At 38.6% G+C, this 12,695-nt stretch overlaps 1 protein-coding gene across 4 annotated transcripts in view; it reads right to left on the bottom strand.

Annotated features, from left to right (window-relative positions):
* Positions 1 to 12,695, bottom strand: part of nfia (nuclear factor I/A) — a 205,484-nt gene that overhangs the window by 153,226 nt on the left and 39,563 nt on the right. For all 4 annotated transcript variants that reach the window (XM_016462198.1, XM_016462196.1, XM_016462195.1 and 1 more), the window contains exon 2: positions 9,487 to 10,015. In XM_016462198.1, coding sequence (XP_016317684.1) covers positions 9,487 to 10,015 — 529 coding nt within the window. The remainder of the gene's footprint in view (positions 1 to 9,486; positions 10,016 to 12,695) is intronic.

Genomic DNA, 12,695 nt, shown 5'->3' on the forward strand with positions numbered 1-12,695 from the left:
ATTTCTATTTCAGATAAATGCTGTTCTTCTGAACTTTCTATTCATCAAAGAAACCTGAAAAAAATCTACTCTGTTTACTGTTTTCAACATCATAATAATATTGTTTTTTGAGCAGCAAATCAGAATATTAGAATGATTTCTGAAGGATCATGTGACTGGAGTAATGATGCTAAAGCTGATAGATAGATAGATAGATAGATAGATAGATAGATAGATAGATAGATAGATAGATAGATAGATAGATAGATAGATAGATAGATAGATAGATAGATAGATAGATAGATAGATAGATAGATAAGAGTAATTTATTTGTATTATTTTACTTGGAATAAAAACCGTGACTGAATAATTTGCTCAGATGATTGACTAATATTAAAGTTGCATCAAACCTGCAGTAAATATATAAAAATTTGATTTAAAAAAATCCAAAATGAGGGAAATAAAATTGTATATTTTTTATTTGGTATAAAAAGACATGAGCATAAACTACGATGGTTTTACCTTTACCAAATAAATTAATGTGACTGAATTAGTCACTCTGATGATTGACTACTATTTATTAAGATTTGAACACACGATATACTACTAAAAACTACTTTTTTTCGCAAAAAAGTTTGTGCGAATTATTCACATATGAAATTCAAAACTTGTCTGCCTAACAACATCTCATAAATGGTGGTAAAATCACTGTAACACACTGAGTAAGACCACAGACAACAGGTGGCACTGCGATTTGAACCCTCCACTTAACAACAGATCACACGGTGCGTGCCTTAAGCTACCGTCGGCCCATTAATAACGCTGTGAACTTCGACTAGCACTGACAAAAGAATCTCTAAACAATATTCTGGATTTCACAACACAGTGCCACATTCTCCCGTGCCAGCTGTTTCCCAACTGTGAAGTACCACAAACCCCAGGAGCGGGAGGTTTCCCAGCGCCGACGCACCAGACCGGAGCTCATCACTGGGAATTTAAAACAAAAAGTGACGAGGGAGGGGTGAGGAACGCAACTTGCGGTTAGGGGGACTCATTCAAACATGCATGCGACGAGAGGGATGGTCCTATTCTTTTTCAAATCGAACCAATTAGCTTGGTCGCACAGCTCCCCGTTCCCAGATGGTTCACAGCTAATCAAGTGGTGCTTTTGTTTCGTCTGTGAAAACAGTTTTGGAAATGTGGGTGAATATGCGCTTCGTGATCAATTTAACGAGTCCCGGCGATCCCTCGTTGGTGCGAAAACAAAAACTTCTGTGTTAGTGTAATTCAGACGTGTAACTAATGGATCGATGCCCCTAAAACTCTTTCTTAATGAGTGATACTCACTCATATGGCGAGTCCGGGAGTGACTAGACGGAAGGGAATGATTTAGAGATCCTGCTCTAATCACTGCTAATTAAACAGTATATTTAGTATTTGACTGAAGACAAATCATTTCAAGTGCATTATTTAGATCGCTAAACACATGGTGGGGGCAAAAATATCTTTGCCCATGTTGCCCCGGGAGTCGAAGGACTGTAGCCTAATGAAAGGGGCAGGTTGGAGGTTAAAATTTGACCTTTTTTCATTACAGCACTTGAATTTCCTCCAAATATGATCATTCATCATGAGCCCTTAAAAGAATGATGTTTACATTCTATCCAAATCCAAAGCAGGCTAATTGGGAGTGTGATCGGAGGTTTTTTTCTGAAGGGGCACTGCAAAAATAAGGAACAGAAACTTGCCAGAACTCGGGGTCTGGCTAGGAGTGTGCCTTAGCCTTATTATCTTTATTTGCTTATTTATTTATATTTCTGCAAAGCAGACAGATGGAGGGACCGAGGGCAGTTCTGGGGATAAATAGTTCAATAATTCAAAGTCAATTCCATACTTAGCCCAACACCCTCCCCCGCATTCAATAATTAAAAACAACATCTGACGATTTGAACACAAAAACACAACAAATACCAAACATAACCTTGCTTAGAGAGCATAAGCCGTGTTGGCAAATATGCTGTAATTCTCAGACAAATACTAGAAAGTTTTGTTTTATTTAAATACATAGAGAGAGATCTTGACAAACTTTAAAAAGTTTTCAAAAGTATATTTTTACAAATATTTCTACGTATTTGGTTCTTCTATAGTGATTAAACTGGTAAATGCCATCTAGTACAGCGCTAGATGAAAAATAACAAATAAATAAATATATTATACTAGTGTGCAGGACACAATAGTGTTACAATTATAAATAATAATACTAAATATGAAAACGTTTCAAAAACTATTCAAAAAAGCTATTCAACTTTTAGTCATACATGCTAAATATTTTTTTTTATATTGCTGCAGCTGCTAGTACTACCACTAATAATAATCATAATAACAGACATTATTAATATTACTTTATTATTATTAATAATAATATACTGTTTTTATTATTATTAATTATTATTATCATTATTATTAATAACATTAATTATCATCATCCTCATAATATATTTTTCAAATATTCGTAATGCATATAGTTGGGGTTTAAGTTACTGCATGAAAAGGCAGAAATAAATTTAAAAATCATCAGTTATCAGGTGCTTTTATTGCTGGAGTTTTAGTTACTGAGCAAAAAAGCAGAAATAAATTAATAAAAAATCATATTGGTAATCGGATGCTTTTATTTTTATAATTTTATTATTAGACATTGCTGCACGAAACAGCAAAAAATAATTCCTTTTTTGCAGATTAGTTATGAAGCGCTTAAAAATAATAGGTATTGCTGAAACAATATCAGTTGATCTTTACCTTACTACATTTGAAATGGCTTTTCTGGACATTATAGGCCTAATTTTTAAGAAGCAAAAAGTCTGAATGCTAATAATCCCTAAATGTTTTCAATGTAATGATAAAATTTGGCTTACTTGTCAAATGGTGATGCATTAGAAAGATTTCCACGTCAGCCTCAATGCTTAAATGTAAATGCAAAAATAGGGTAAAACCATTTGTAAACCTACCCTTATAAAACTGAAAGTCCAATTATTGCATGATCACATCCTACAATATTCAAAAATACCACAAATATTGCACTGAAAACCAGACTTGACACCTAAAGTTAGTCAAATACTCCAGTATAATCTTCAAATCCACTAGAACCCTGCTAATATCCCTAATCCAAATATAATGTAATGAAATTCCATGAAAACAGGGATTTTGCACGACTAGCACATGTCAGTCACAGACCAAATCTGTGCATTGCTCAGCAGCAGATGGGCATAACGGGTATTGGGACAGACAAGCAACTGAGGTAACATATTCCCTTTAACATGGACACGCATAAAATCCCAGAAACACGCACACAGCAACGACATGAGAGGATCGTGTACGGCAGCACACCCCCAGCCTTTCTTCTATATTTTTCCAGCCATACGGTAGTTTATTTTCCACTTCTTTTACCATCTGTAGCAACTTTCCCCCACAGACATTCACAGCTGTCCTGTTTCATGTCTGCGCTCTCCTTTATATTCCGGCGTACAATGCTGCCCCGTGCCTCAATCACCGGGCCTGCATTCTTTTCTTGGCAGTGGGAGTGGGCCTTTCATGATACCAAGGCGCTAGCTATGGCAAACAGTAGAATTTGTGTTTAGGAAACGGTTTGGGAACATAAAGTGTGCTGGTTTGTGAGATCCAGACGTGTGTTGCTCAACACTGCAAACACAGTGATCAATAGGCAGTGGCGTACCGATCAGCCACTATAATGCAGATCAATCTCCACGTGATGAGGATCCAGTTTGAGCAGAGATTTAGTGATGAAGCAGACTCAGTCTGTCAGTTTAAACCCAGTTTAAGAGGCTTTTGCTTGCTGGGATTAATTTTACGACGTTTGAATCTGAATGGACATTTCTGGCTTCTATTGTAACCGATACAAACTGTAAAGGTCTTTTACCTTTGTTAAAAGCAGCTTGTTAAACATAAGATCTTAATTCAAATGTATGGCATAGAGCCTAGTTGACAAATTTACTGTGTTGTTCTTGAGTAATAATGGAAAAAAAACACATTTCCTAGTCTCCTCGAGACGCACATGAGCTGTCTGCTCACCATTCAAATGAAGTCCTCATCAAGACCTAATACAATCAAAGTTTCTCCCGGCAAAGGCCTCGCAATGCCTCGTTTGCTGCCGGCTGGGGCTTAAGACAATGGCACTCTTGTTGAATGGCATGTGCGCACAAAGGCTCCATTCTCAGAAGTTAGCCAAAGTTGCTGTTCTGTAATGAACGAGATGTCTGCTCTCGGGAAGTCTAAAACAGTCTGATCCATTAGAAGACACTGCGTACCATTCCCCAACACGGCTAAGCTCACTGCAAGCCATGAGTTCTCAAAAAAACGTGGACGAAAGGAAACGGTAGACATGGTTAAACTTGCAATAACAAACAACAAAACCTGATAAATTGTTCAAAGCCTTTCTGCCGCTTGTCTGTACTCCTAACATTGGACGTTCAAACTCTAACATTGCAAGATAAATGGCATGAAGGGATTGTGTCGTCATCTTCAAAACTTCGCAATTGGCTTAAAGGGATAGTTCACCCAAAAATGAAAATTACCCCATGATTTACTCACCCTCAAGCCACCCTAGATGTATATGATTTTCTTCTTTCAGATGAATAAAATCAGAGTTTTATTAAAAAAAAAAAAATTTCCTGGTTCTTCTAAGCTTTATAATGTCAGTGAATGGGTGTTGAGATTTTGAAGTCCAATAAAGTGCATCCATCCATCATAAAAATACACCGCACAGCCGTTCTGAAGCGAAGGGATGCGTTTGTGTAAGAAAAAATCCATATTTAAGGTGGCGTTCCAGACTTATGCGTAGCGTAAACTCTGGTGAAAATATGCTAGTCTTGCGAGAACCAAGTTTTGTTTACAGCAAAGGAAAACCAGTCTCCTCTTGGCTTATATCAAAATCCTCCCACATTTTTCTTTACAAATCCTTGTTTTGCACTTGACCAGTGTTTTGTTTTGCTCTCTCTTCCGTGTTTCTGCGTTCGTCATTTCTCACCAGAGCTGACGCTACACCTATGTCCTACAAAATAGCTTTTGGTCCCCATTGAATTCCATAGTATTTTTTAATACTATGGAAGTCAATGGAGAACATCAACAGCACTCTTCAAAACATCTTCTTTTATGGTCAATAGAACAAAGAATCTTTTGGAACAACTTGAGGGTGAGTACATTTTCAGCAAATTTTTATTTTTGGGTAAACTATTCCTTTAAATAGACAATGAAAGTGATGCATAGGCCTATATATTTTTTACATTTACCTTTTTTTACTATTACTACTCGAATCTTTCTTGTCATTCTAAAGTTATATGCATCCTCCAACATTTGTGTGTTCATTTAGTAAGTATTTGAGCTAACTTGACAATATAAACACATTTTAAGATATTTAAATCCAAAGTATGCACAAAAAGTGTGTATTCCATACGGGCCTACTTAACACATTCCCGCACAGTAAAGTCATCTGTAGCAACTCCAACACAAGAAGCATTAAATAAATGTGTGAACAAAGGAGCATCAAAATAAAAATAGCCGAGCTCCCATCACGGGGCCCATTTCTCTCTCAGTGGCCATGCGCTGGGACGACTGAGGAGTTAATACAAAACTAATTAGCAAAAATTGACTGGTGCCAACCCCCCTCATTCCTTTTCCTGCCTCACTATGCAGGGGGACAGCGGTAAGCCCAGAGCACAGGTGTACCGCTCACGCCGGCTCTAGATTACTGCCCACTGCCTCGGCGCTCGAAACCCTTCACCGCGCTCTCCAGGCCGCGGTTATGTCAGCGAGGAAATGGAGTGTGATGAGCTGCATTTTAAACAAATTGTCGGAAAAGAAAGTAACACAATCGTTTTTGAACCACAACAATGAAAGCGATGCATTAATGCACGGTTGAGACCCTACTTTGGGCGCCAACTAAGGTGGTCCAAATTTGCGGGGAAAGATCAGCGCTGACAATGCACATTAAACGGATTACTTGAATTTGCCTTGCAATCAGGTTTAGGAGAAATTCACCCACTAAAGGCAAGCGGCTGCGCAACGAAACATCTTACAGTGTTTCCCCGTCCCAGAACCATCTGCTTCGTTTAATCCAATCACATTGCAGCAGGAAAAAAATGGTTCAAACGGAGGTCAAATGCAATGATATTAAAACTGACTCCCATCATTGGATCCGAGCTGGTCCTTCAGCACTGGGTCTGTGCCAAAGCGGCATTTGCACAAGATAACTTGTTGCACGATGTATTTTTATGAATGGCCGACAACCTCGTTTTTAATGAATGGTACTGTGTGAAAGAGCACAGTGGCATGGTCACTGTTGCAGTAACAGGGCTGGTCGGTGGGATTTAGCAAGCAGAAAGCAGGGGAGGATGGGTGCGAGGGGGTGGGGAGGTCCCAACCCACAATGTGTACTGCAGTAACCACAACAAAGGCTGTGGTTTATCCCACAATCGCCTTAAATAGATCCAAATTATTGTTATTCCTCAGCCTGTGGATAGGAAGAGGAATAAAAAACGGCTGTAACACAAGATGTGCCAAAAGTCAGCCTGAAGATATCAGCGGATTCGGTTACTGGCGTATAAAAAAAAAAAAAGTTCTACGAATCGGCTTGCTGTAGCCTTTGACCGGCTTTTGCAAAAACTTTCAGCCAGCTTCCTAGAACTTAATACGAATTTACAAAAACTTATGACTGGGCGCCTCAAGCATGCGTCATCAAAGCTAACTAGTTTTGAAAGACACACTGTACAGTAAATCTGTTTAAGAGCTCACAAAAAAGTGGGTCAGACATCTTTACAAACATTACACACACAAACGGTTTGTTCGATGTGGCTCCAGGTCAATTAAGGTAAGTCCAGTATAAATATCTATCAGCCTGGCTAGAAATATACACACAGGCCCGGTTGAGCGATTGTTATCTATCTGCACCAGCGGTATCCTTCCATTGTGTAGTGAGTCTGAAAACACTGGAATGAGACACAACTACAGTTCACAACAAGTGAAATTGCATTTAGTTGACATTTATAATGACAGGAACTTCAAAGAATTCTATACAATTGTGTATTTCATCTTATTAATGCATCTTTTAAATTTTATATGACAACACAATATCCTTTTTTTCCGCAATAGTAATAATTTAGACTTGAACTTGAAAGGGAACTAAATCTTACATCTAGGAGAAAATTGTATGATTTTAAAAATTAAATAAATTTTAAAATATTTTAAAAGTAGCTTGTATGTTAAAATACCAAAAATAAAACATTGCGAGGGAAGAATTATGACTTGATTTTTAAAAAATTAAATAAATAACATTCAGTCTTAAATGTAACATAACTACTTAAAACTACTTAAAAGGAAACAGTCACTGGTGTAATGCTAGTCTGGGTCTCCATGGCTATTAGCCCCTTTCGGCTGGTTTAAACGGCACACCACTCTGTGGCCCAAACAAAACCACCTGTTTTAACAGGAGGTCAAGGGGGCAACCCAAAACCAAAGCATGCCCTCTGCTTGACTGGCTGCTAATGGGAGTGGATGTTTATCTAGGAGGTCAAATGCCTTGAAGATGGGGTCACGACCCTAACACCTTAAGCCGTGACCTCTCCCACGTGTGGAGTGCTCCTGTCGTAAATTAGCCACGGTTACACGTCCTCAGGCCTCAGCGAACACCACATTTGTGTCTTTTTCTAGTTCTCGTGTTACTTTCTGTTAAGAAATGTATGGCATCTGACTAAAATTACGAACTGCGTGACTGCTGAGATTAGAAAAATGGGTTTTTTAAATACATGTTCTAAGAAATACATTTAAAAAATACTGGAAAATATTGAAAAAACTTAGAAGTACAAACTTGAACTTTAACATATTATAAGAAAAAAAAACTTACATAAGAACAATTGATTTTTTATTAGATAGAATAGAAAAATACTGAATAGTGCAAAAATATTGACACAATATTAAGAAATACAAACTTAACTTTGCAAATTATAAAAATATTCAAATATATTAAATATTAGTGAAAATATTGAAGAAATATTAAAAGAATTGAGAAATACAAACTTAAACTTACAAAATATAATGAATACTGCAAATTTTGAAATCTAAACTTACATATAAGAAAAAAGTTGAACATTACTGCACATAAATAGAAAAACAACAAACTCACAAAAAAATATTGAAATACAAACGGAAAAGTCAAACTCGTAGCTTATATTGTTCCTCTAGTATATTTGAGTTTCTGTTTACCTAGATTGAATTGAAACCTCTCTTCCAGCCATTTCCCCTAATATCGATAGGTAGTCGTATTATCGTCAAGATGAAGTGGGTGTGTTTGCTGGCCTGCACCCCTTTGCCCTGGCAAGACTGTGGGATAAATTTAATTACTGACTTTAGCTCCTCTCAGAAGCCCCACTTTCGCCATCTGTGTATGAGGTCAGGCTCTCTTCAGATGGCTTTTAATCAAGGGGGCTCCAGCAATGCTCCACTGCTTTAAATAAGACAGAGGACGAAACCTGATCGGACCGAATGCAGGTCAGAGACGAGGAAAGAGAGAGAGAGAGAGAGAGAGAGAGAGAGACTCCTGCGTCTTTCTTCCTCTTGTTCTCTCGCTTACGTCTCTTATTCACCATCGAATCAAAAAGAAACGGTAACTTCGCCGATTAGGATGTTAGCAGGACGCTCCCCACTGAATAGGCTTTCAGAAAATCAAAACTAAGGATTTCGGCAGGCCGCGGGGAAACGCGTTGAAAAACACCGGGAAAACGGTGTCATGCTTATCCTCACAAAAAGCTCAAAGGCTCCGGGCCTTTGTGTTCCCACCAAGTCAAATTAATTCACACGCTCCCATTTTTCAACCTGCCGTCTGCCAGATAGCCCGGTTTTCCTACGCGGCGCTAAAGCTCACGTTTTACGGCTTTATCTCCGCCGTCTTTGGGTTACACGCCGTTTTCACTCTTTTATCGGCACCTCATCAAAGCGCGAGTCCGAATGCCGGGAATGGCGGAAACGCGTGCTGCCAACTCGCTCGGTGCCACAATTTGCATGCGAGAGGAAACGATGTAATTAAGGTGCTCAGTTTGCCTTGCGAAACAAAGTGCGCTTCTTGTCTTCCAAGTGAAAGCCTGCGTTTGTGCCGCTGTCAGTGCAAGACGGATCCCCTGCCACCTTCTGCCAATTAACAGTCGCTCTGTCAGATATTTGTGCCGGACTTTTCCATGTTAGCTTCTTGCAGTTAGCAATTAGCAGGAAAATTCACTCTCATTTACATATTCAGCTAAAAGTCTGCGTTTTTTGGCATATCTTTTGGCATAAAGGAAGCAGTGGATTCGATTTGATTTGAATCCGACAGCTTCCTTATTGACTGTTGATGGATAGTAAACAGTAAAATCCTAAAAAGTGCAATCCATTACGATAAATTGCGTTACACATTTTGCCGTGTCATTCGCACACATTCATCAGATTTACTCAATTCAAAACGGGACTTACCTGCATGCACAAAGTAGGCCAAGTACAGGTCGAGCTCCTTTACGGAAACTCCTATGTGATGCGGCTGCACGCACAGCCCTGGATTCGAGCACTGCGGAGACTTAACCAGCCTTTCGCCATCAGTACTTTCAAGCGGAATACCTTTGAATAAAATCACCATGACCAGGTCCAAGCGCCACACTTTGTCCGCCTGACGCAGGCAGTCGATTCTCCTCATCTTGCCCTTCTGGTCGGGGTTGGCGAGCACACAGCTAGGGGGCTTCTTCCCGGTGACAGAGAGCACAAAATCCTCACGGAACTCCGGCCGGATGTCCTTGCGGAGTTTGGCCAGCAGCCGCGATGCCCACTTCTGCTTGACCTCCGGCTTCTCGCTGAGCAGCTCGTCCTTTACAGCTCGCTCCTCTTCCTTAGACATGCGCTTCTCGTGCTTCTTGAAGTATTTTCTCTTGCGGGCCTGCAAGTTGAACCAAGTGTAGGCAAACGCTCTCACATGGGGCAGCAGTGCTTCAATGAAAGGATGGAATTCATCCTGCGAAGAAGGATATGGGAGTGGAAATTAGTCTGAATGACTTTTAGAAACATCCTTAAAAATATAAATACTAAAAATCCTTTCTTTAATAAAGCAACTGCAAAAAAATGTACAGCTAAAGTACAAATTTCTCACAGCAGACACCATGAAAGCGAAACATGCACGTCTACATAAAATCCCTTTTGATTATTTTGAAAAACGGCCCTCAACAGCAGGACTGTGTCTGTGAACCGAGCAGGGCAGTGTGTGTGTGTGTGTGTGTGTGTGTGTGTGTGTGTGTTAAGCTCGTCTAGGACATATCTTGGCTCTCTGGCAAGAATGCTGGTCTGTAGGGGTCTGCCAGGGCCGAGAAAAAGCAACAACCGACCAGGAAAATTGGAGTGGCTATTTTTATCTGTTCTCCATAAAAATGCACACACGATTCCAAAAAACCGAGCTACTTCATTCGCTATCAGCGAGGAGTGTGTTGTTTTCACACAGGAGTGTGTGCGGGGCAGATTGTGCCGGCTTTTGGGATCCCTTCACCTGCCACTGGTGCACAACCTGGCAGAAAATCAATTTTTAAAATATAATGAATAAAAAGATCAGCGAAATATCGGCCGTGACGTTAAAACATCTTTTTGTACGTGGTCAAAACTCCTTCTTTCGGTGGATACATTCATGCAGGGATTTGTTTTTGTTTTGTTTTTATCTACAATATAATTTCATATTTACATAATATTACTGTATAACCAGAAATGCAGTTATTTAGGAAAGCTGCATAATGCAATAGCAGGATTTTTTTATTATACAAACTACATGCATTTGTATTATTGTACATGTGCTTGATTATCAAAATAATAAATACATGCTTTTCTGTATTTGTAGGCCTGCATGTCCATTTCTTGATTGCCTTAACCAAATAAATAACGTGCGGTTCTAATATGAAATAATTTGGGATTTTACACAGAAAATAACTCAGGGTTTTTATTACATAGAGAGAATAATGGCAGACTGCCAATCACTAGAATAACATTTCCACAAACAGCAATAGCCCTGCATCGTGTCCCAAAACCGACCGTGCGAGAGCACGAGAGGACTGCCAGCAAGCAAGCAAAGTGCACTATGTGCTGAGCAGATTTCATTTGAATAAGCACAGATATGAATATAACGCGCTGGGCCTCGGACCAGTGCCTTTAGAAATTTAACAATTAATTCGGCGTCATTTAGGAACGTTAATTAAATTAACTTCTCAGGCCAATTTCAAGCACTGCTGATAATCTTTGTTTCGTAATTAAAAATAATCACAATATGCCATCGAGCAAAAAATAAATAAATATTTATTACAAAAAAAGTTTTAATTATGGAGGTTTATGATTGAAATAAATGCTGTGATTGTGTAAGATTTCTGCATGTTATCTTATTAATTACAGCAACAACAGACTTCATATAGATACAGTACATATTGCCATATCTCTTTTGTTACACCACAGGAAATCAAGGATTTGCATAAGCATATATCATTATTATAGTGTGCGGTGTGTGTGTGTCTCCTGTGAGAATGTGTATGTTTAATCATATTGTTTCCTTCCTGTCTTGTTCCAGAATCAAACTCTCTTGCCTCCAAGGCATAAAAACTGTATTGTTTCATCCTGCATTTAAAAGAGTGAATGAATTCCCTTATCTTCCTTCACTGACTCTCCAAGTAACTTAATCCAAAGTCTGTGAAATATTGTTCCTCAATTACTGATATCATCTATTGTTGTGGCTTTTTATACATGTATATTATGTGCTTTTTATTTAAAAAAAAAAATTTTTTAAGGAACTGTTGCAGACTTGTCTACACTCAGACTTCTTGTAAAATTGCTTGGAGAAAAGAAATCAATATGGAAAATCTCCAGACGAGAATCGAGCTCTCTACTGTAAAAAACATGATGTTAACTTTCAGCAGTTTTCTAGCGATGATTCTAAACAAATCAACCGATTGCTAGAATTATTTGGCGGATGATACACAACACAGCGTAATTTAACATGCAAATTATAATTATGAGAACATCCAGAAAGCTTGTTTTCCTCTTTTGTTATAATTCTAGAAATTCATGAAAACCAAATTCTACATGCTCGTAGCGGCAGAACAAACAGCTCTTCGCATTTTGGAGCGTGCCTGAGTGTCAATATAGGGTCTGGTTAGCATGTCAGGTTTTTCCAGACTCCTAAAGTGTTTCAAGCTGATATAGGAAGGCCTCAGCAGGGAACAATAGTGCCTCGTGGCCAAAAGAGACAAGACAGTTTTAACACATGCAAAAATATTACGAAAAACGGATAATGGGAAAGCACAGTTTACATAATATGACGTTAACACACTGAAAGGTGTTCAATAACTAATGCAAGACAAATGTATGTTTTTTTTAACAACTGAAATATGTGAAAGATTTGAAAATGTGATATTTGGATTTTAAGGTTTTTAATATAAAATCAAAGCAGTATACAAACGTGATTTTTGGCACTCTGAAGACTATTTGAGTCCTTAAATACGACACACACACACACAAGAGAGAGAGAGAGAGAGAGAGAGAGAGAGAGAGAGAGAGAGAGAGAGAGAGAAAATAGACCTCATACTGCCTTAACACCGCAACAGAGAGGAAATCAATTGCCCGTCTCAATTATCTTCAATGCTACTATGATTTTTAGACGTTTAATA

Source organism: Sinocyclocheilus anshuiensis, unplaced genomic scaffold, assembly GCF_001515605.1.
Source record: "Sinocyclocheilus anshuiensis isolate Anshui unplaced genomic scaffold, SAMN03320099.WGS_v1.1 scaffold560, whole genome shotgun sequence".
NCBI lineage: Eukaryota > Metazoa > Chordata > Actinopteri > Cypriniformes > Cyprinidae > Sinocyclocheilus > Sinocyclocheilus anshuiensis.